Source organism: Cyanistes caeruleus, chromosome 9, assembly GCF_971803275.1.
Source record: "Cyanistes caeruleus chromosome 9, bCyaCae1.hap1.1, whole genome shotgun sequence".
NCBI classification, from domain to species: Eukaryota; Metazoa; Chordata; class Aves; order Passeriformes; family Paridae; genus Cyanistes; species Cyanistes caeruleus.
Window position 1 is genome coordinate 25,796,010 of NC_141709.1, and position 20,154 is coordinate 25,816,163.

The 20,154-nt window shown below is 39.0% G+C and overlaps 1 protein-coding gene across 17 annotated transcripts in view; it reads left to right on the forward strand.

The window, feature by feature from the left end:
• Positions 1-20,154, forward strand: part of MAST2 (microtubule associated serine/threonine kinase 2) — a 219,421-nt gene that overhangs the window by 147,669 nt on the left and 51,598 nt on the right. For 10 of the 17 annotated variants that reach the window (XM_086902241.1, XM_086902240.1, XM_086902242.1 and 7 more), the window contains 3 exons: positions 5,507-5,598; positions 12,251-12,326; positions 17,362-17,440. In XM_086902241.1, the coding sequence (XP_086758367.1) occupies positions 5,507-5,598; positions 12,251-12,326; positions 17,362-17,440 (247 nt within the window). Of the gene's footprint in view, positions 1-5,506; positions 5,599-12,250; positions 12,327-14,797; positions 14,819-17,361; positions 17,441-20,154 lie in introns of all 17 variants that reach the window. The other 7 variants (XM_086902238.1, XM_086902250.1, XM_086902233.1 and 4 more) reach the window with 1 other exon arrangement.

Sequence of the window (20,154 nt, forward strand, 5' to 3'; positions counted from 1 at the left end):
AAGAGGACCCTGCACTCAGGCAGTTGGTTTTCACTGCTGTTTTTATTTAGGTTCCAAAGTTCAATCCTATTTGAAGTTCTTCAGAAAGATGGTGGAAACAGGAATACTGTAATGCAGTCTCATGATCTTGGGAGTTAGGGATTGATGTTGTAAAGGAGTGAATGGCACATATGGATTGTCCAGAGATGCACTGGACAAAGGCTCCTTAGTTGTTTTGTCTGGACAAAATAACCAGGAAGGAATCAAAAATCAGGATGTTTTCTTGCTCCTGGGACTTTAATGACAGGAAATAAGAAACAGTTTTCCTAGGTGATGTTGGGATGAAGATAGTTCTCTCTCTGTCTCTCTGGAGACTCTGCCTGCAATTCTTAAGAAGTTGCTTGTTGGACTCATGCTTCTGTCCTTCATATCTTAACTGTGTGTAATTGTATTTCTTTACAACAAAAGAAGTGTTTATTGTAGGAATGTGCAACCCCCCAAACCTACACCATGAATTATAACACTTTTTTTCCCCCCCCAGTTATTCTAGGATGAATAACTCTTAAACTATTCTTGAATGTGGAAAAAAAAGAAATCAGTTGAACCAGATGCTTACTTATCTATTTTAGAGAAATAATTATCCCTGTTGTTGGTAGTGCTAAAGCTTACAAAATTGCTTCCATCTTTGAATTACTATAATTAAGACGATAACTTCCACATCTAGTTAACATTGCTGTGCAGCTGCTGCATTCATTGACATGCAGATTTTGGATTTTGTAAATTTTCTGTCATTGTGAATAAAAATTTTAAATACTTATTTTCATTTCCAAAATGTCTGTTTCTCATAAAGAACTCTTTGTAAAGCAAATCAACTGAAACCAAACTTTTGTAACATCAGAGGAGAATCTGGTGAAGTTTGGTTAGGCGATATTACATTTTAGGAAAATATGTAACCACAAATAGCTTTTGTAGATATGATTGCTCTGAATTTTGCATCCCAATTCATAGGGATTTGAGGCCACTAAATGGAGTGTCAAATCTGAAACAAGTCTGATGTTTGGCTTCTGAAAGGCTGTTTTGGAAGAAGTTAGTGCAAGAGTTAATCTGGCACTTTGACAACCTGAGGTAGTTTACAAAATTCTAAAATTTAAATTTTTGGTTAAAGGTTGGGCTTGATGATCTTGTAGGTCTTTTCCAATCTTAGTGATTCTATGACAAATCACTAATATGAATAAAATGTATTCATGAATAGTGACCTAAATGTGATTTAAGCTATACATTTTCCATATATCTTATTTCTTCAAGTTGATTTCTATCAAAGTCAATGAGAAGGCTCGTGCAATCAGTATTACCTTGTTTACTTACATACTCCAGCAGCTTCAGCTATGAAAAATTCCTCAAGGCCTATAAATTCAGATGGATTTTGAAAAACTTCCTTATCATTATTCATTTATAATAACCAGCCTCGGTATGAAATTGCTTGGTAGTGGTGGTTAGTTATTTATATTTGTTTTTTCTGTGGCCCTCGCTTTCATTACACAGATACCTCATGGGCATTAATCAGTTTTGCTCGGTGAGTGGAAGATGTCCCCTGAGTAAACTGCTAAAATAAAGAATCAAATATCGATTTATGCTGAAACTGAGTCATTGATTTCTTTTTCAGACTGAATAGACAGATGAAACAAGGTGCACTCGTGATGATCATTTTACAGGCTTGTCTGTGGGTGAGGAGGAGAAGGAGGTTGGGGTGCAGAGGAAGAGCTGGGGGCTGCATGCAGGTCACAGGTACAGCACCAAAATGTGCTCAGAAATAACTGGGTAAGGGTGCAGGCTCGGGGGCACATTTCAGTGGGTCCAGGAGCAGTGTCTGCTTACCAGAGCCACGTCCGATGTGCTGCGGTGTTCAGTTTCAGGAGTGCGCTGGGGACACTTCAGTACACGTAACAAACGCTATTTTTACTGCAGGCACAGAAGTTTACTCCAGAAACAGAGTAAAACTCTATTTCCATAGTGATGCAAAGGCATTGTTTCAACTGTTTCAATGTATCTGTTTTACTGTGTGTTTTCAGAATGAAATGGGGGTGCTCCTGTGTTCTCACAGGTTCCTAGACTCAGGTTTGGCTGTGTGGGTGCTGTGCTGGGGTCGGGAGGGCAGCACCTCCAGAGCTCAGCCCTGCAGCTCTGGGCCCTACAGAAGCTCTGCGCTTTTAAAATTGTGTTTTGCCCTAAACTGGAAGAACTGGAGGGGATTTGCTCTCTGAAATTATGAAGTGATATGTGAAGTGGGGGGGTGGGGTGGGGAAAGAAGTTAACAAGACCCATAGCAAATCATGAGAGAAAGAGAGGTTCAGGGCAGGGCTCATCTTGTGTTTAATGAAAACAGCAAAACTTTGGCTTACAAACAAATAATAATGCTTTAAATCTCCCTGGACTGGCTAAAAACTGTTTTTTTTCTAGTTAATAAGTAAGACATAGCCAACCTTTTTCCCTTCTGCTTTCTCCTATTACTCCTGTTTTCTTGTGTAGATTAAATTAATTTTTGAGCAGGAAGACATACAGTATTGTTTCAAGGATTCACGAATGGTAATAAATAATAATTAATGCAATTTAATGGGTTAACAATATGATCTCCTCATTATCATTGGCCTGGTAGCTCACTTTTGAGCCCAGCACTGTGTGTCTGGCTAAAATGAATCTTCCAGGAAATAATTTTTTCTTCAGTGGAGCTATTTCTGCCAACACTTAAGTTGACTAGTTTGAATTTCTTTGGCACTAAGCCTAAGAAATTTCTTTAAGCCCTGCTTAAAGCCAGCTTTGCTTCCTTCATATTTAGCTGTTCTTTAGGGGGTGCTCAAATGCTGTCATAGTGACTTGTTGGGGGGGAGGTCATCCCACTGAAGTCTGCTTGTTACCTCCTCCCTTCACCCTTTTTTTCGTTTTAGTGACTACCAGAACTTCATCACTCTCGTTCTGCATTTCCTCTAGGATTCCTACATCTGTTAAAAGCTTTTTCTCTATATGCAGAGAGCTCTCTTCAGCCAGTTGAGAGTATGATAGTACTTGTGTATTTTTCTCAACACAGAACATCAATTTGAGAAGCTGGGTGTTTTGTTTTTAGTCTCGGTATTTGAGCTTTGCCTTATTGCCAATACATGTAAGTCATAGCAATGGCTAAACAGACCCAAGTGGTGTTTCTCTTTTGCAGATGAGAGATCCAGGAAAATTAAAAGTTATCCAATGCTGATGGTGCAAAGAGAATAATGTTTTATTCCCAACTTGGGGCTAGGCTTTCACTCCAAGCCATTCCCTCCTCTGGGTACATTTGTGTAAACCTGACCTATTTTAAGAGGTCTCAGCTGTGCTTGCTCTCCATCCCCTTAACCCTTTCTCTTTTGGCTCCTTATCTTGGCAAAGACAGCAAAGAAAATGGGTTTGTAAAACTCAGTTCAATTGGGAAAATGCAGGCAACAGTTAAAAAAGCTCTGAGTTTGGGACAGCTCACTTCCCCTGTTATGCTGTGGTTTAAATATACCAAGTTTCCATAGCCAGCTCCAGGCATTGCTGTGGTGAAGTGCGCTTTAGGAACTCTCTTTAACAAAGAGATACAACTGTAGAGAATGGAGCTCTGTTTTCTCACTTTACTATTGGTTTTAAATGAGTGAGATCTTAAATTCTTAAAATATATTTGATACTAAAATACCTAAGTTTTGGGTTTTTTTTAGATTTCTTACATAGTAATATATCATACACTAGAATACTCAGGAATTTCATGTTGCAAGAAAGATTTTGTGCTAATGTAAACAATGATTATCTGGTATTAATGTTGGACTTGAGTATTCTGGTTTTTTTCAGAAGTTACTGGAATAGCGTAACTGAAAACATGTTAAAAATATCCATGAACTGAGATTTTAAGCTTCTTAAAGTCAGGCTGTTAGTTTTTCCATGAGATGTGCACAATGGCAATCAGTTTTTGGATGGACTGTTGTTGAATAATACATGAATGTAAATGGAGATTGTATGGAATCAGTTGGATAATTTTGAGGAATGCTTTAAGTACACTAAAGAGCCTGAATAGCAGTTAATGGTGCTTCAACTTTATTACTGTTTATTATAGTTGGCAGTTCAGTTGTATTTTTTTCTGCATCAAGTTCTCTAGTTTCCTATAGAACAGCAATAAAATAAGCTTACAAATAATAATAGTCAGATGCACTGTATCCTGTGGCAGCAAAATACTTTTGCATTAAATTGTAGTTCTTGGCAGCCCGAGTGTGTTTATTGTTGGGCAGCTCCAGCAGATCAGTCAGTGCACGAAGGACCTGGCAGACGACAGCATTTGGGGTCTGCAAGCAAAGAGGCTTTGCCTGTGCCTGGGCAACCCAGTGTGGAGCTTCACAGGGCATCCCTGGAGTGGGGCCAGCGAGCTCCTAACTCAGCCTTTGCTCAGCTTTCCCTGCTCCTGGCAGTTCTCCCACTCCTATCAACACCAATAGGATTCTAGTTACCTGTTTTGGGAACTGCTGAAGTAAGCGGGAATATTTCTGCTATGTAGGAAGCAAGCGAGGTACAAAGAATAGGTGTTTGTAGCTGTAGTGCTTGGTCACTTGTAAGATTTTGCTGGCAACTTCATCTCTTCTGTTTAAACAGCTGGAGAAGTGACAATCATAAACGGATTTAACTATCTTAACTGCTCGTCCTCACAGCTCCCATGATTTAAAAATGTTTCCCTCACCCATTGTGATTCCTTTTATCATCTTTAGAGCTAAATGTCTGATACCAGCAGTCACAAGGCTGGGAAGCAAATGGAGGAACACATCCTTCTTTTCATTTGGCTCAGTTCTGAAGCTCTCAGCAGGGGAAAAAAGAAATCTGAGCTGTCCCATAAGAAGTGTCACTTTCCTTGCTAGAACAAAATCATGGCAGTGAATAGAGTTGATGTGGCGGAGGCGTGTCTCAAACTTGCTTTGCAGAGTTTTCCATCTGTATTGCCACATGCATTCAGAAAGGTTTTAGATCCCAGATTTTAAATTTGATTAGTAATTCCACTCATCTGCTGGGTTGTGCTAACACTTTGCTCTGTAGTTTTAACTCTGCCCTAAGGAATATGCTTTGGTTTCTTATAACCAAGCCAATAATTGTAACGGATTTATTTTCTAGGTTGGATATTAGTAAGAGCATCCAAAGCACTCTGGGGTATTTTACATTGTTTCTTGCTTTTTGTGTGAGTTGTAAAGCATGAGTTGCACATATTCTGTGAATCAGGAATGAGTTACCAGCTATCTCCAGTGGCCTGTGCTGCAAATGCTTCCAGAGTGTTGAAACACTTGCTGCTGTACCTTGTACCTGCAAGTGCCTTTTCTCCCTGTACATTTTCTTCTTTGCAGCATCACTACTGAGGGCAAGAGTGTGAGAAAATCCCACCCTAAATACTGCAAGATTCCTCCTTAGCAGAAGGAGATTCTGCAGGACCTGCCTTGAGGTGCTGTTGGCCATCTGACCGTGCCTAATGGTTCATCTTTCTTTCTTTCAGCTGTCGGACGAGCAACAGGAAGAGTTTGATTGTAACATCCAGCACGTCTCCAACTCTCCCGCGGCCACATTCCCCCCTTCATGGACACGCAGGTAACTCCCCAGGACTGCTCTCCCTGGGAATCACCAGCACAAATGCCAGTAGCCATTGCAGTGAGTTTGATACTGATACTCAGCATCAAAATATGCCCTTTGGAAATTACTCTGGTGGTAATTTTTCACCTTCTCAAACTTTTAAGAGAGTCATTATTGTTTCAAGATAAATGTTTTATGTTCTCCACTTTCTAGTTTGCTTCCATTTCCATCCTCCACTCTTCCTGGGGGATTCAATCCTCTTACATCCTGCAAAAGAGCCTGAGATTGAAAACGAAGCCAAATAAAATTAGATAAATACATTTAAGTAAATCTCTTGTTTTGGGTCTCTGAGCATGGTTAATCTGTGCCAGTGATTTAACTGCAGTTCTCATGAGGAGGAACATCCTGCCTGTTTCCGTGTGCCTCCAGCAGCCTGGCAGCTGTGCAGTGTGCCATCTTATGGTCTCTGTCTGCTACTCATAGCTACATGAGGTGTTGGGAAGTTTTATTTCTTTTTTACACTGCTGCCAATTCTACCATGGCAGCAACTGGGAAATGCTCATTTCAGAGCACACGGGCAGGGGCTTGTTAGTCATTGAAGTGAAGTGTGTGGAGATGTTCTTCCAACAGAAAAAGAAGGAATAATTCTTCAGAAAGGGTCACACATGCAGATTCAACAGCTTGCCTGAACAGCATGTTCCCTTGTTTTTGTTGCTGAGGGAGGTAGGTGATATGTGACGACTTTGTTTTCACTGTTTCAAAATGCCAGAGAGGATGACTGGGCTCCAGGTATGTCCCTGATGGGCACCAGTCAGTAGCAGGAAACAGCTGGAACGTTTGTGGCACATCATCCGCAGTGGAGCCTCTCTGGAAACACGGCGCTGCTGCGTGTAAGACAAGGAATGTTGTTTTCATTATAATCAGACTGTCTTCCTCCTACATGGCAGCATGTTCTGTAAATGCTTCCTGGAGACTGAAACTGAGGCAATGCTGAGAAAGAACAGCAAACTGATAGTAGCTCAGTTAGAAGGAGCCATCTGCTTTTGTTTGCAGAGCTTTGCATCCCGAGAGGTGATATCCAGCCTGTAAAGGCTGTAAAGGAGAAAGAAGGCTGAAGCCACTGTTCAGGGATGCCCAGAAAAGCCTCATTCATTCTTAAGTTTTTGTAAAAATCTGCCACATTTTCTTGGGATGCTATAAAAAGCCCAGTCATTGGAAGCTAGGAAGATGCTTCAAGTACATGACCCATGTTAAATTGCTAACAAAATCATACAGGTGGTATATTAAAACCATTTTCTGCTTCAGAATCTGAAATGAAATGCAGGGCCAAAAATGTGTACAGGACCATCTCATTCCACTTCAAACTCCCTTGTTGCTGTTGTGTTTGGTTATGGTAGAAGTAATTCTGTAGAATTTAGTTTAAACAAGGCATTTTCCTTGGTAGAGATTCTCTGCTTAGTTACATTGTGCTTTTTGCTTTGAATTCATATATGTGTGGGTTTCACTAAATTCTAAATTACTTCTACAAGTCTTTAACTGAGAAAAAGAAATGCTTGGGAGATTGCAACAAAATATTGACATGATCATTGGTCAGAAAACAAATGCAGAAATGTTCATAATAGAAACATGTATATTTTATTTTATTTTGATTTGCTTTTCTCCTCTGTCTATTAAAAAATGAAGTTTCTTCTGGTGGTTTTGATGCTGTTTCAGGCTTTACAAGCTTATAATTTATTAGAAGTATGTGTCTTCTGAAAGGAAGAGTAACTACTCAATGGTGTGCCACCTTACTTTAGCAGTAATTTTCGAATATTTCCTTTTTCCCCTGGTGTTGCCTATGGGATTTAAAATCATTAATTAAAAGGACATCCTTTGTTACCTGCAGGAGTAGCCAGTAGTGCACAGGAAGATAAATTAATTGTAATTTGGGTTCTCTACCAGTACTATATTTAGGAGTCTTCCCTGGGAAAAAAATAATTTATTCAAGACACAAAAGTAGATGAAATTTAGAGTAGAGTCACAAATATTTTCTTAAGAAATATCATATATGAGGAGTGAATTTGAGAACAGGCTGTGATATTTGTTTAGTATTTGAACAGAATCTGTCAGTCTGTTTGTTCAGACACACGCAGTGATGAGTTACTAAGAAATGCTGGTACCTCTCTTCGGCCTCTTTTGTCTTGAGCTTTTGTCTTCTTAATGCCCATTCTGAACCTCTCCTGCAAATCAAAGGAACAGCAAGCATGCAGAGAGACCAGGGAGGCTTTCTAAAATGTTTCTGTTCAGACACCACACTAAAAATAAATTCCTGCGTGGCAGTAGTGTCAGGAGTTACTCTTGTGCAGGTGATGTAAAAGTCAGTGGGTGAGATCCAGGAGATTTTCCTTCTGTCAGGCAAACCTCCTCCTGAGCACTGATCCAGGCAGAGGGACTTACTGTCTCAAGCAGCATCCCAACAAGGTGCCAGGCAACTTCATATCCTAGAAAATTTAGAAGTATTACTTGAAGAGCTCTCAACATTTGAGAAAGAAGTACATCTAAACATTTTGAACCCTGCCGTGAAATCAGTTCTGAATCAAGAGCACTTAAGTGTGCTAGTTCATTTTTCAGACTGTATGAAATAACATTTTCCAGAATGAGCTGGTACTTTGGCATAGAGAGCTACAGCTCAAGGGGAAGTCACACTGCTGGTTTAGTCTCCCAGACTTGTAGTGGCCAGTTTTAAGAATGCAAGTTTGAAAATATTGCCTTTATTCTAAATTCTTCGTGGTTTGAAACGAGAGGGAGAGGTTAAAAGGTACACATATGTATGCCTTAATTTTTTTTTTTCTACTTCTTTGAATCCATTTTTTAAAATCTGAAAATTACAAAGAGGTTGCACCATAACTAAGTTGCCATCAGATTATATTTTAAATCAAAAAGCTTAAAATCAAAGAAGTAACATTATAATTTAGTAGTAAAGAGATAGGTACTTACAGCTGGAAAATTGAAGCTCAGGCTATTTAAAAAATTACTTCTCACAGCTGTAAGGTAGCCAGGTTGGTCTCTGGCTTCCAGTGAAGGCACTTGTCACTGCTGGGACCTTTGCCCTGCTCCCATCTGTAATGGCACACAGAGGGAGCTGCTCACAGGCAACACTGCTGCTGAATGAAATGATTCTGCTATTATGCTGCAAGTTCAGTTCTACCTTCTGGCAGAAAAATGGCTATTGCTGAGGTGCCTATTCATTCCTTGTTTTGAGAGTGTGCAGAGAATGTAATATCCCACTCTAGATCCTGCTCCAGTTATCAAAGCTGAGGTTCATCAGCACATCATGCCTGTGATCCTTGGGTGGTGTGAGAGCACCATGGCATTCATTGTTTATGAGACTGGTGGTACACAGGGTGCTTTAAATTTTGTGATAATTTTGAAATTTGTGTGTGCTGGAAGGCATCTAATTCTGTAGCATGCATATGACCTTTAGCTGTTCGCTTTAATACTCAGCAAATCGTTTGAATATCTTGCAAAGAAGAGCACAGAAACTTTGTCTTTTGTGTTTATTTATTAATTTTTATGGCTCTCAGAAGCAGGTTTTACAGCATGGCTCTGTTGTGAGTTTTTGGACTCATAACCTATCTGATGAGTGTCATTCATGTTTGTAGGGGATAGCTGAGACAGTCATTGCCTGTGAGGTCTGGTTTCATATTTTGAAGGTAGTGGATTTACAAATCCTTTGGCTGCATCCTTCTTCCTGTGTCCGGAAGATGTAAAGGTTTCTGCCTGAATTACTGGCGTTGGTGTAGCTGTGTTGATTTACCTAATGGGCAATCATTCTGTGTAACAGCCTCCCTTGAGACAGAGGCATTTCAGGTTCAGTAGTTGCCAACTATAACCCTGGAGCAACAGGGGAATCTACCTTTGCTGCAGAATAAATAGGGTTTCGATCAGCCTTGGTGAACGAGACCATTGCAGTCAGGCTTCTCTTATTAAAATACCTTCATCTAGAGCAGATTCAGCAGTGCTGGGAAATTTTAGGGAAAGCAGAAATTCCCCGTCTCCCTGTTGTTGTTTTAAAAGCTTCACCCAGACTCGAATTGAGTAGAAAAACTAATTGCTTTTCATTTTAAAACTAGAAGCAAATCACTGGGGATCTAATTAAAATTCCAGTGTCTGAAAGGAAATATGCCATATACATCTGAAAAAGTAGTTGCTCAAAAATTAGTAGTATCTCTGTACCACACAGTGCAGGCTCAGAAGGATTTGAACACCCACATACTTAATTTCAAGATTTAAAAACTGTCATTACCCAATTTGCTCAGTTATTCTGAAATTCCATTTTGATCATACCCCGGAAAGTTCAAAGATTGATGAAGATATAAAAAGGCAATGACAGTGCATTGGTTGTTTATAACAACATTGGGCAATGAGGTTTTTGTTCAAAACTATCACAGTAGTTCAAAACTATCAAAACACAGTAGTGTTCATTGTCAGTAAAGCTGGAAAAATGAGAAGGCAAAGACCAAGGTTTCCACCAAAGCTGGTAGCTTTCCTAGCTTTGTTTGATCTTCTGCATAACCATGGAAAGGCCTCACTCCTGCTTCATCCTAAAACACTCCTTCATCTTTCTGCTAGCAGGTGATTGGTTACCCTCACCCTAAGGTCTGTGCTGCTACCAGGACATGTGTGTTCATGCATGACTCAGTTCTTCACTTTGGTGACTTCTTCAGTCTCCTTGGAAGCTTGCAGTTCCTCCTAGACTGGGTCTGTCAGACCTCTCCATCTTCTTGTGGTTCCAAAGCTGCAAAATGGTTCTGGTTTTTCACTGTGACCATAAGAATTAAAATGAGTACAAGCTTAATAAATGAAACACCAAAAGTTATTTAGCTGTAGGTTTCTGATCAGTCTCTCCCCTCTGCACTTGGGATATACTGGTAATGGGTTAAACAGTATCCAGTTTTGGATAAAGACTTGAATGGTGTTGTGTTAAACTGTGAACTCATTGTTAGTCTCAACTAACAATACAAAAGAAAACCAAGGCAAAGGCAAACAAACCTGTTGCTCAAACTCTTTGTTTGTAATTTATTTTGCTCTTGATGAGGCAGATTGTGGAGTGGTCTGGAATTCACTTACCTCTCCAGTTCTCTCATCAGCCCTGACACATGTTACATCAGCCTGGGGCTGGTTTAATCTCAACCAGCTGCTCTTTTTCCCCTTGTAGACGTGCAGACCAGATGGAGTTTGCTGGCCTGTGCTGCACTTCTGGCCATCCTCATACCCCAGGAGGTGTCAGCCTGTTCCCCCTTTCCTCCTCTTCCCTCCCTGCCCCGACACACCTGCCAGGTGTGCACACCTTGCTCACAGGAGTTGTGCAGAGATGCTGCTGCAGACCTGTGTGACCCATTTGTAAGGCTGAAGTGTGAGGGAATGTTGCCTTCAACTGAGCACCCTGCTTATATTCTGCTCCTGCTCAGTGGAACAGCAAAGGTGTGTGGATAACTTGGGTTGAAATTAATGTGACTTAATTATAAGCTTAATTATAAGCTTCAGTAGGTTGCTGGATGGGTCTGTATCCTCAAAATCACTGCTGCCCTGCGGGGCAAGCTGGGCAGCTTGAGCTTCTAAAACAGACAAGTCCTTTGCAGATGACTCATACTTGAGGTTTGACTTTTCAACATGACTTTTAAAATAAAACCATTTTATATGGGATCTAATTTTAAAACCATTTCTGATGTACCTTGCAGTGTATTGCTTTTCCAGAATCTATTTCGTTTTCCTGGTCTTATTTTAGTGGTATATTGTTGTCTTTGCACAAAGAAATTGCTGTTGACACATGTTTACTATGGATACTTTGTCTTCTGTGCCTGTATTAATCATCAGACAGAGTAAACCATTTCATGCCCAGTAGAAAGCATGCTCACTGAGGTGAAGCTTCTAAATACATCCATAGCTTTCAAATATTTCTGTAGTTAGTTTGTAAGTGATCTTGGCTTTCAGAAGGGCTTTCTGCTTGCTTTTTACTTCAAAATAAAATACATTGCAATAAACCACTCACACCATATGCTTACACACCATATGACAGAGCCCTGAGAAAAAAACACTTGTGCCAAAACGTTTTGTTTTGTTTTTTTTCTTCTTTTCTGTATGGTTTTGCTGGTACTTTCATTTTCATGGCAAAGTACTATTTCAGAAAAGTGTTAGTTGGTGTGACTGCTGATAGGTTTTAGCCCAATTATCTTACATATACATAGTCCTTTCATTATCATGTGCAGTTTTCATGGTGTATCTTTTTTTTCTAAATTAATTTTACATTCAACCTTACGTACATTGGGAGGAAATGTTTTCTTACTGTTTATTATTCCTGAAACTGTTTCTAACTCAGGATTTTCATTGACAAGCGTTAGGAAAAGCTTGTAGATAGAAATTACTTCAAAATACTAAGACTGTTGTCTATGGGTGGTACATACCTGAAAGTGGGAAATGAAACATACCCTTTAAATTGTTTTAAAAGGAGGAAAAATCTGTGTCAGAACATTCCTTTAGCAAACTAATGCTCAAAACTCAAAGCTCCGTATTTCTGATTATTTGTGACCACAATGTGCAGTTTGAAGTCTTTCAGAACACTGAAAATTTATTCCATTTGCTGCAAATGTGAACAAAATGGTTTTGAACAAATTTTTGCTTTCTTAAACAGGTAGCAGCCCCTTGGACAGTCCCAGGAATTTCTCTCCAAATGCACCTGCTCATTTTTCCTTTGTTCCTGCCCGAAGGTAAGGCGGGATCTGTTCTCTTTGGACTGGCAAGCAAATAGTCTGTACACTTTATTTACAGATGGCCTAGGGGTCAGAACATTTTTGATTGTGTTTTACTTTCTTTGATGTCTCCAATTTTATTTCATTTTACTCCTTGTGGATTACATCTTGGCAGCACCAGAATGTATTAGGTGCTTTTCAGACCTAGAAGAAGATAAAGTAAATTAAGTAGTTAATGCTGCCTAGGGAAGAGGCAATGTTCTCCCAGAAGAATGACACGTAGGGCATGTGATATGATACATAATTTAGTCAAAGTGACATTAAAGCCAATTATGATTAGGGTAATTTTAGCTTAGTTGTAGTCCTAGATGTTTCTCTCACTGAGGTGTATTGAAAATGTACTGATGTTCTCTGCTATGTCTGCACAAAGATATAAACATACCTTAAATTAGGTGTGCACAATTCTGTGTCTTCATTCCCTGCCTTCTCACTGAGAAGAGTAATGACTCCTGAGTTTTCTCTGCTGTCTTGGGCATGGGTGTCAAGACAACATTACTGCTCAATGAGGAAAATAGCTGATAATTGAAATTCCAAGTTTACAAGAACCTCTACAAGAGCAGCACTGAGAGACCCAAATGTGAAGCTGTCATCTGTCCTGCAGCAAGTGCTGGACAGGTGCAGGTCATGCGGTGTATCAAACTGCTGGAAAGAAATCTGATACCACAGTGGTGGATTTAGTGTAAGGAACAGGAGTGAAAGAATAGAGACAGCTGGGAAAAGCAGAAAAATGGTGATTTGAATTTTGAATCCCAGCAGGTAGGCAGAAATGGAAAATGGTGCAGAAAGTTAAATTCTGTGAGAAAGGGCAGGGAAATTAGAGAGCTCCCAAGCAGGGTTTGTGCATAGGAGGTGGGTTATTAGATTCAAGTGTGAGGAAGGTATTTTTGATTTGTTAAACTCTGCCTTAACTGAAAATACCCCAATCTGTGTTAAAATGATCTGAGAATGAGAAATGTGTGATCATCCTAAGAGGAAGTAAGTTTTCTGAGAAAGAGAGATTTAGCTTGAGGGCTAGTTACAAAAAAATGGCAAGTCTTAAAACTTCAAAGAAGAATAAAGGGTTAGGATTTGATGGAATAAGGTATACTCTTTATCTGAATGGCAGGAAAATCCTGGAGCATTTCTCCATTGAGGTGATTTTCTAGAAGACCTGGTGTCCTTAATTCTGTTTGAAGCAGACTTTGGTCTTCTGGTCTTTTGTAAGAAAATGCTTTTTAATAGCATATGAAATGTAAAAGACTGGATATGTATTTTCCTGTTGCCTCAGAGGGAAAATTAGTGCTTTACCTGCTGCTTGAACAATTTAAACAGACTCATCCACATTTGTGTTTAAAGCCTGATTTGGAAGTATTCAATAAGCAGTGTTGAAATCAACTCAACATTTACCAGTTATCACAGTATCTGAAATATCTCACTGAAGTTCTGGATCCTGGAAAACAGTAGAAAAGTTGCAGCAGAAACAGCAGTTATTGTCAAAACCTAATAATTTTTCAACATCATGTTTCAATTCGATCCTTCAATATGGTTTTCTAAAAGTTCAGACAGCAAATAAATGTTTTAGTAATAAAACTGAAGAGTTCCCTTTCATACTTTTCCACTTCTTAAATCTGATTTTTAAAGAAATAGTTGAATAAAGGTTAAGCCTGTCCTGTTGAGTACAGTGGTTCATTTTATAGCATGCATGTTCCTCTCTATACTTTTTCTGCCAGGGAAAAGAACACTTAAGCACTGCTTGTTTTAGAAACCTGTTTCTATTTTCTGCTTGCATTACAGCCCGAATAGCTCTGCCAGCAGTAACAACAGATACATACTAGATTACCCTGTACTGGTATCAGAATAACTTCTATATGATGGAATTAAGGAATTACAAGTGTGGTGCCAGGGAAGTGGATATTTCACAGTACCCTTTTCATTGACATTGCGTGAGGATTAAGAGATGGCCCTTGCCTGATTTTCCAGGACACTACCATTGCCATCACAGGAATTAATTATTGCTGATTTTCTGCCTTCTGTTAGTGGTGTAATTTCTTCATTTATTGTCCTGTTTGGGCATAATTTGTGATTTCCATTCTTTCATTATAGTCCTGTGATGAGTTCTTCCATGAGATGGAATAGACTTGTTTGGAAAGCTCGTGTTATTGTAAAGGCACTACAATTCACTGCAAGATTGTCCTTAGTCTGACTTGTGATTAACCATAAATCCCTTGCTAGACACCCTTTCAATGATTGTATCATAGCTGCAACACAGGCAGGAATCCTCCTGTTGGAATAAGGAAAAGTATGGTTAATTCTGCTCACACTCACTAAAACCGATCCTGGAGGAATATCAGTAACAGAAAGTGAAGAGTTTTGTTGTTTTTTTTTCAGAAATCACTTGCATCATTCACTTCTCCCTCTCTCATAATTATTGTACAATTTTTTCCACACAGCCATGGACACAGAGCAGACAGGTAACGTGTATCCCATTGCTGCTGTTTGTGTGTGTGTGTGAACTGTGCTTCTGTGCGCTGAGCACGTGTCCCTAACAAGTCCATGCTGTAACAACCCCATTTAGGCATTCAGCTTCTAGTCTTTGTAATAGAAACAGAAAATCTTTACATTTTGGCTTAAAATGATGAACAGGTAGCGCTCTGGAGAAGATGTGTTGTTTTTCTAAGTTCTTGTTTGAAATTGATCTGCTTCTTCATGAAATAGCATTTAGCTGCTGTAAAAACACCTCCATAATTAACTAATTAAAATCTCATTTTAGAGGCAAAATTTGTTGTTTGCATGTCTTTGTTGAGTTAGCAAAGCATCTATAACAAATAACAAAACCTAAAGATTTCATTCTAAGTGTCTTATCCTGACGTAATATTGCATGTTGACTCTCTAAAAATATGTTTATTAACAAAACACTGAAGTACTTTGAAATGGTTTGCATAAATGCGGGATGAATTTGCCTTAAAAGTCTTTTCCCCTTCCTTGATTTGGAAGATTTTCACTCTTGTCCCACTTTTTTCTGCTAAAGTAGAGCTAATATGTTAGTCCTGACTCCTTAGCACATTGCTTGCCTGGATTGCATCAGCAGAAAACAGCCTAAGCATGAAGGGGTGTGCTGGAATTTTCTAATTGAGAAAGATATTTTATTTTAACTTGGTCAAAATGAAAATTTGGAAGTTCTTTCAAGACAACATTTGGGTAATTCAGTAACAAACAAAACCAAACAAAAAAAAAAACAAGTCAGGCTTTTGTTTTGCAAGAAATGAATAACTTCTGCAGCAAGAAAGAGAATGTTTTGCTCTGGGACTGAAGATGCAAAGTGAGGTTGAATCATTGACCTAAATATTACCCCAGTGCCCCTGTATATTACAAGAAACTCAGTGAAGATTATTGAAGTTTGGTGTTCAATCCCTTACCACAGCATGCAACAACTTTGTAATGTGGATAGTTGTTGTTTTTCAGGGTTAAGAAAGGAATTCCATTTCACTTGAAATTATTTTGAGATTGTTCTTTTACATTTAATTGTCTTGCCAGAGAAAATATCACCTGTGGCTAAATGGGGTTTAGCTGTAACATAGACATGCAATAAAAATCTGCATTACAGCTTAATATTTTTTTTAATGCATGAAGCATGAGTCTTTTTAAAACTCTGTTGACATAATATTCTTGCAGTGATGTGGAACAGTGAGTTTATTTCCCTCATTCTAAGATAGATGGCAAAGAGTGGTGTGTGTCGGTGCCTGAAAATAAAAGGAACTAGAGCTGGAAAAACTGTAAACAGGAGTTTTTGTCTTGGTGGGCACTGAACCTTCTTCTGGAGATGAGGTTTCTTGGGTGTGGATAGTGGGATGAGAAATACTACTGTGAAGATAACAGTTGAGGTTTTTATAATCACTCTTTCAGACCTGTACCAAATATCCTGTTTTATAATGCACTTGCATAAATGCACTGTATCTGTGTGTACCAAACCCCACCCATACCTATCATAAATTGAGTTAGAACTGTTATAATTCAGCTTTGTGGTATAACCAGTTACTGATAATCTGCTGCAAGAAAAAAACCCAAGCAAAGGGAAACTGATGTGAGGAAGAGACTTTTAACATCCATCCCATTGTGCAACAGGACATGGTTGTCCATTTTAAGGATGCAAAATGTGGGAAAATAGATCAGAGACAGAAAAAGTGCTGTGAAACTGAGCTGAATGTAGTGCAGTTTCCATCTTCACTGAGATTTGAGGGAAGAAGATGGTTTCAGGGAGGGCAGCACTGATTTTCCTCAAAGATTTTGTGCAGTTCCTCAATAATTCAGTTTTGACACTGGCAAAACAAGACCTTTCTTGCAGTATCTCCACAATGTTTTGGATGTTTTCCCTGAGGGACATGTTTATTTGGCTACAGCAGGGAAATAACTACTCGTGTTATACTGACTGGAGGAGAAAAGATGCTAGGTGAGATTTCTGTGATCTATGTATGTATGGCAGTGGGCCCCTTGGCTCTGTTCCTATCTGCTGTTGTGGGTTTAATTTTCCAGCCATGCCAGGCAATGTGCTGGCTGAATGCCCTCTGAGTAGGTAAACAAATTAATCTGCTTTCAGTTGATTCTTGATCTAATGTGATTTTTTTGTCCTCAGTCCGCATCTTCATTTGGAAGACAATGAGCTGCATAAGTATGTTAAGCATGAGTCTCTTTTTCAAAGAAGTTTGCAAGGAGCTGCTTTTATTTGTTTGTTTTAGAAACTCCAAGTTTTGTAGAAGTACAAAGCATCTACTTAATGCAGGATTCTGGTGCCCCTTTGCTTTAGTTTTTCCAAGGTCATCTAGTTTTGCTTTTAAAACTTACTCTCATTGCTTTTCCACAAGTGTGATTGTAAATAGGATACTTGATTTATCTGAATAACTTAAGACATTAATAAAAGCTTGAGGTTAGGAGATATGGAGAAGAAAATTGCTTATTTCTCTCAAGAATTAGCCACACTCTGTTCCTGACTGTAACTTCCCTTGTGTCTTTTCCCCAGAACGGATGGACGCCGCTGGTCCTTGGCCTCCCTTCCTTCATCTGGATATGGAACAAACACTCCCAGTTCAACAGTTTCAGTAAGTGGCACAGACTTTTCCAAGCAATTCAGTTTGTACAAATACACCCTAACAAATCCGCTTCTGAGTCTCTACTAAAATACTGGATCTTTCTTCATTGTTTTGCTAACATTATTTAATACACTAATTATTTTAAAAATTATTTTAATTATTGGTTCTGCTGCTTTTTTTCTCCATTTACCAGCTCCTATCATCTTGCACTTTGCCTTTAGCATTGGTGAAATCCCAGTGCAACACTTGGCTCAAGTGATCATTTGAGAAGCACAAAGTCTTCAAAGTGGCAGGACTCAGAGATAGTGCACAAATACCTCCCAGCTCTCAGCTTTTTGTAACTGGGAAATGAAATTCTTGTCTGCTTTCAAGTACTTAGTCTGAAAACCTCTGCTACCAGGCTAGCAGAAAGAAAAACTGATAAGCCACATCTGTTATTCAACTCCAAGAATTTGAGCCTCCTAATGAAGCTTTTCAGTTCTTACACCCATCATTAGAAAGGCTGGCTGCAGTTTGCTTGAGCTCTGTCAGCAATACCACTGTGCTGGCAGCACCACGTTAACCCTTGTAACTCTGACATGCTTCCTAAAATGAATCTTACTCTTTAGTTTAAGTCAGCTAGGCTTTGTGGTTATCCACATGAGAACCTTGCAAAGACAAACGTAGCATTAGAACTATGAAATACAGACTTAATGTAATGTGCTTTTGTATGTGTCTTATGCTGTCTTCAACTGTGTGGAAACAAATCACTGCCTCTTTCCATAATACTGATCATTTAGTTTTGTGCTCATTGTTTAGAGTATCTTCCTAGTAATTGTAACACTATCCTTAATTAGAACTCAGTACTACACCTTATGCAAATCTTACACTGTATCAATGCTTTCATTGATTTCATTGATTTCACAAAATTGTGAGCTGTTCTAAGCTCATCCATAAACTTTCTAGTACCTCTCAAACACAAAGGTATGAGTTTTTTTGGAGATGGGTATTAAATTCAGTCTATATAGAAAAATAAAAAATTGGGGTCAAAAATTTCCTTTCGGTATAAACTGATATGATTAAAATTTGATTCTGCAATGTTAATCTTACCTCTGCAACTTCATTTGTTCAGACACATTCTTGCAAACTCTAGTTCACACAATTTCTACCATTTGTTGCCTTTTGAACTTCAGGACAGTTGTTTTCTTGTTGAGTTTGGGGTGCTTTTTGTCTCTTTAGAAGGCAGGTGACTTGATTTCAGTGTACATACAGATGTGTGAGGAGGAGCACAGGAAAATGTAAATGAAAAAGATGTCCCTGATTTCACTGCCACACAAACACTTAAGCTTTGCTGAGTTCACTGCCATGCTGCCCCATTTAAGCACTCAAGAGCAGCTGTTAAAAAGGGGCTCTGCTTTGGTCTTTATAGCCCCAGGTTATATATTTATGGGTATAATCCATGTCTAAGTCCTCTTCTGGGAGCAAGCTATGGGGCATGGAGCAAGTAGTTACTTTCCATATGGATGACATCCAAATAGCTTGGTCATTGGTAGTCACTGTGACAGCTTCCAATTTGCCTGTGAAGATGACACCTTTGGAGGCCCAGCTGTAGTTTTTCAAGAGTTTGTAGTTTGACCAGACTTAAGGTGGATGCCCATGGAGAGAGAAAACGTAACAACATCAAAAATCTTTTGGAAGTATCAGTTCTTGCTTTGAGATCAGACATCAAGGCTACCTTTAGAAAGTTTCAGCTTTCTGGCATGGGAAATAAAGCATATTTGTCTCTTGTCATCTTCCCAGAAATAGATAATTTTGATTGATGTTTTTCCATGAAAAAACAAACAAACAATCCAACAAATCTGAGGTAGACATGTCACATAGAAAGCATCAATTCAAATGGTAATTTTTCAAAGTGTAAGTAACAGGGAAGTGTAATGAGAAGCATAAAGTGATAGTTGTAGTTAGACCTGAATTCATCTTCATGCAGGAAATAGGTTGAAACATGTAATTCCAAGACTTTTATTTTTTTTCCCTAAGTGAGTAAGTGACTCATCTCTAGTCCTTTTGCTGGTTCAGTAGTAGAAAGACATTGAAATGGGCTGTTTAATAAGTAGTGATGCAATTGTTGGAGCTATTAAACCTGGTATTACATTTCTAAGCCAATCCTATTATCTCAGTATTTCACAGATTAGAATTAATTTGAATTGATCTGAATAACACCTCTAAAGTTGATAAGCAGTGTTATTCCTGCGTAGACTTTGAAGTAAGAGGTAGTGAAGGGGCTTGTCAAAAGGACACAATGAATTAGTGCTGCGGATACGACTTTAACAGAAGTTTAGGCTTCCATTTCATATGATCAATCCTCAAGATTATGTTTCTTTCTCAAGCAAGATAAAGGAAGCCAGTAGACCTTTGCTGTGGTGTATGTGCCAGTGGGAAATGAAGTATCAAGAAGGGCACAGTCCGTTCTGTGTCCTGCTGGTTGAGTTTTTGTATGAGAGCAAGAGCTCACCCTCATCTCTGTGATCATAGATCACCTGCTGTACCAACCTACTGAACAATCCAAGGTGTTTACCTAGTCTAAGGTCAGTGAGAGAATGTAGATTTTGCTTTATTTTTTTGCTTCCAAACGAGGGATGACACTTTAATCAAAACCAAACCACATTTACCCCTTCCATACAAATCATGAAGATCAGATGTATCGTGAAACCAGCACTGGAAAAGCTGGAGAAGACCTTTCAAGA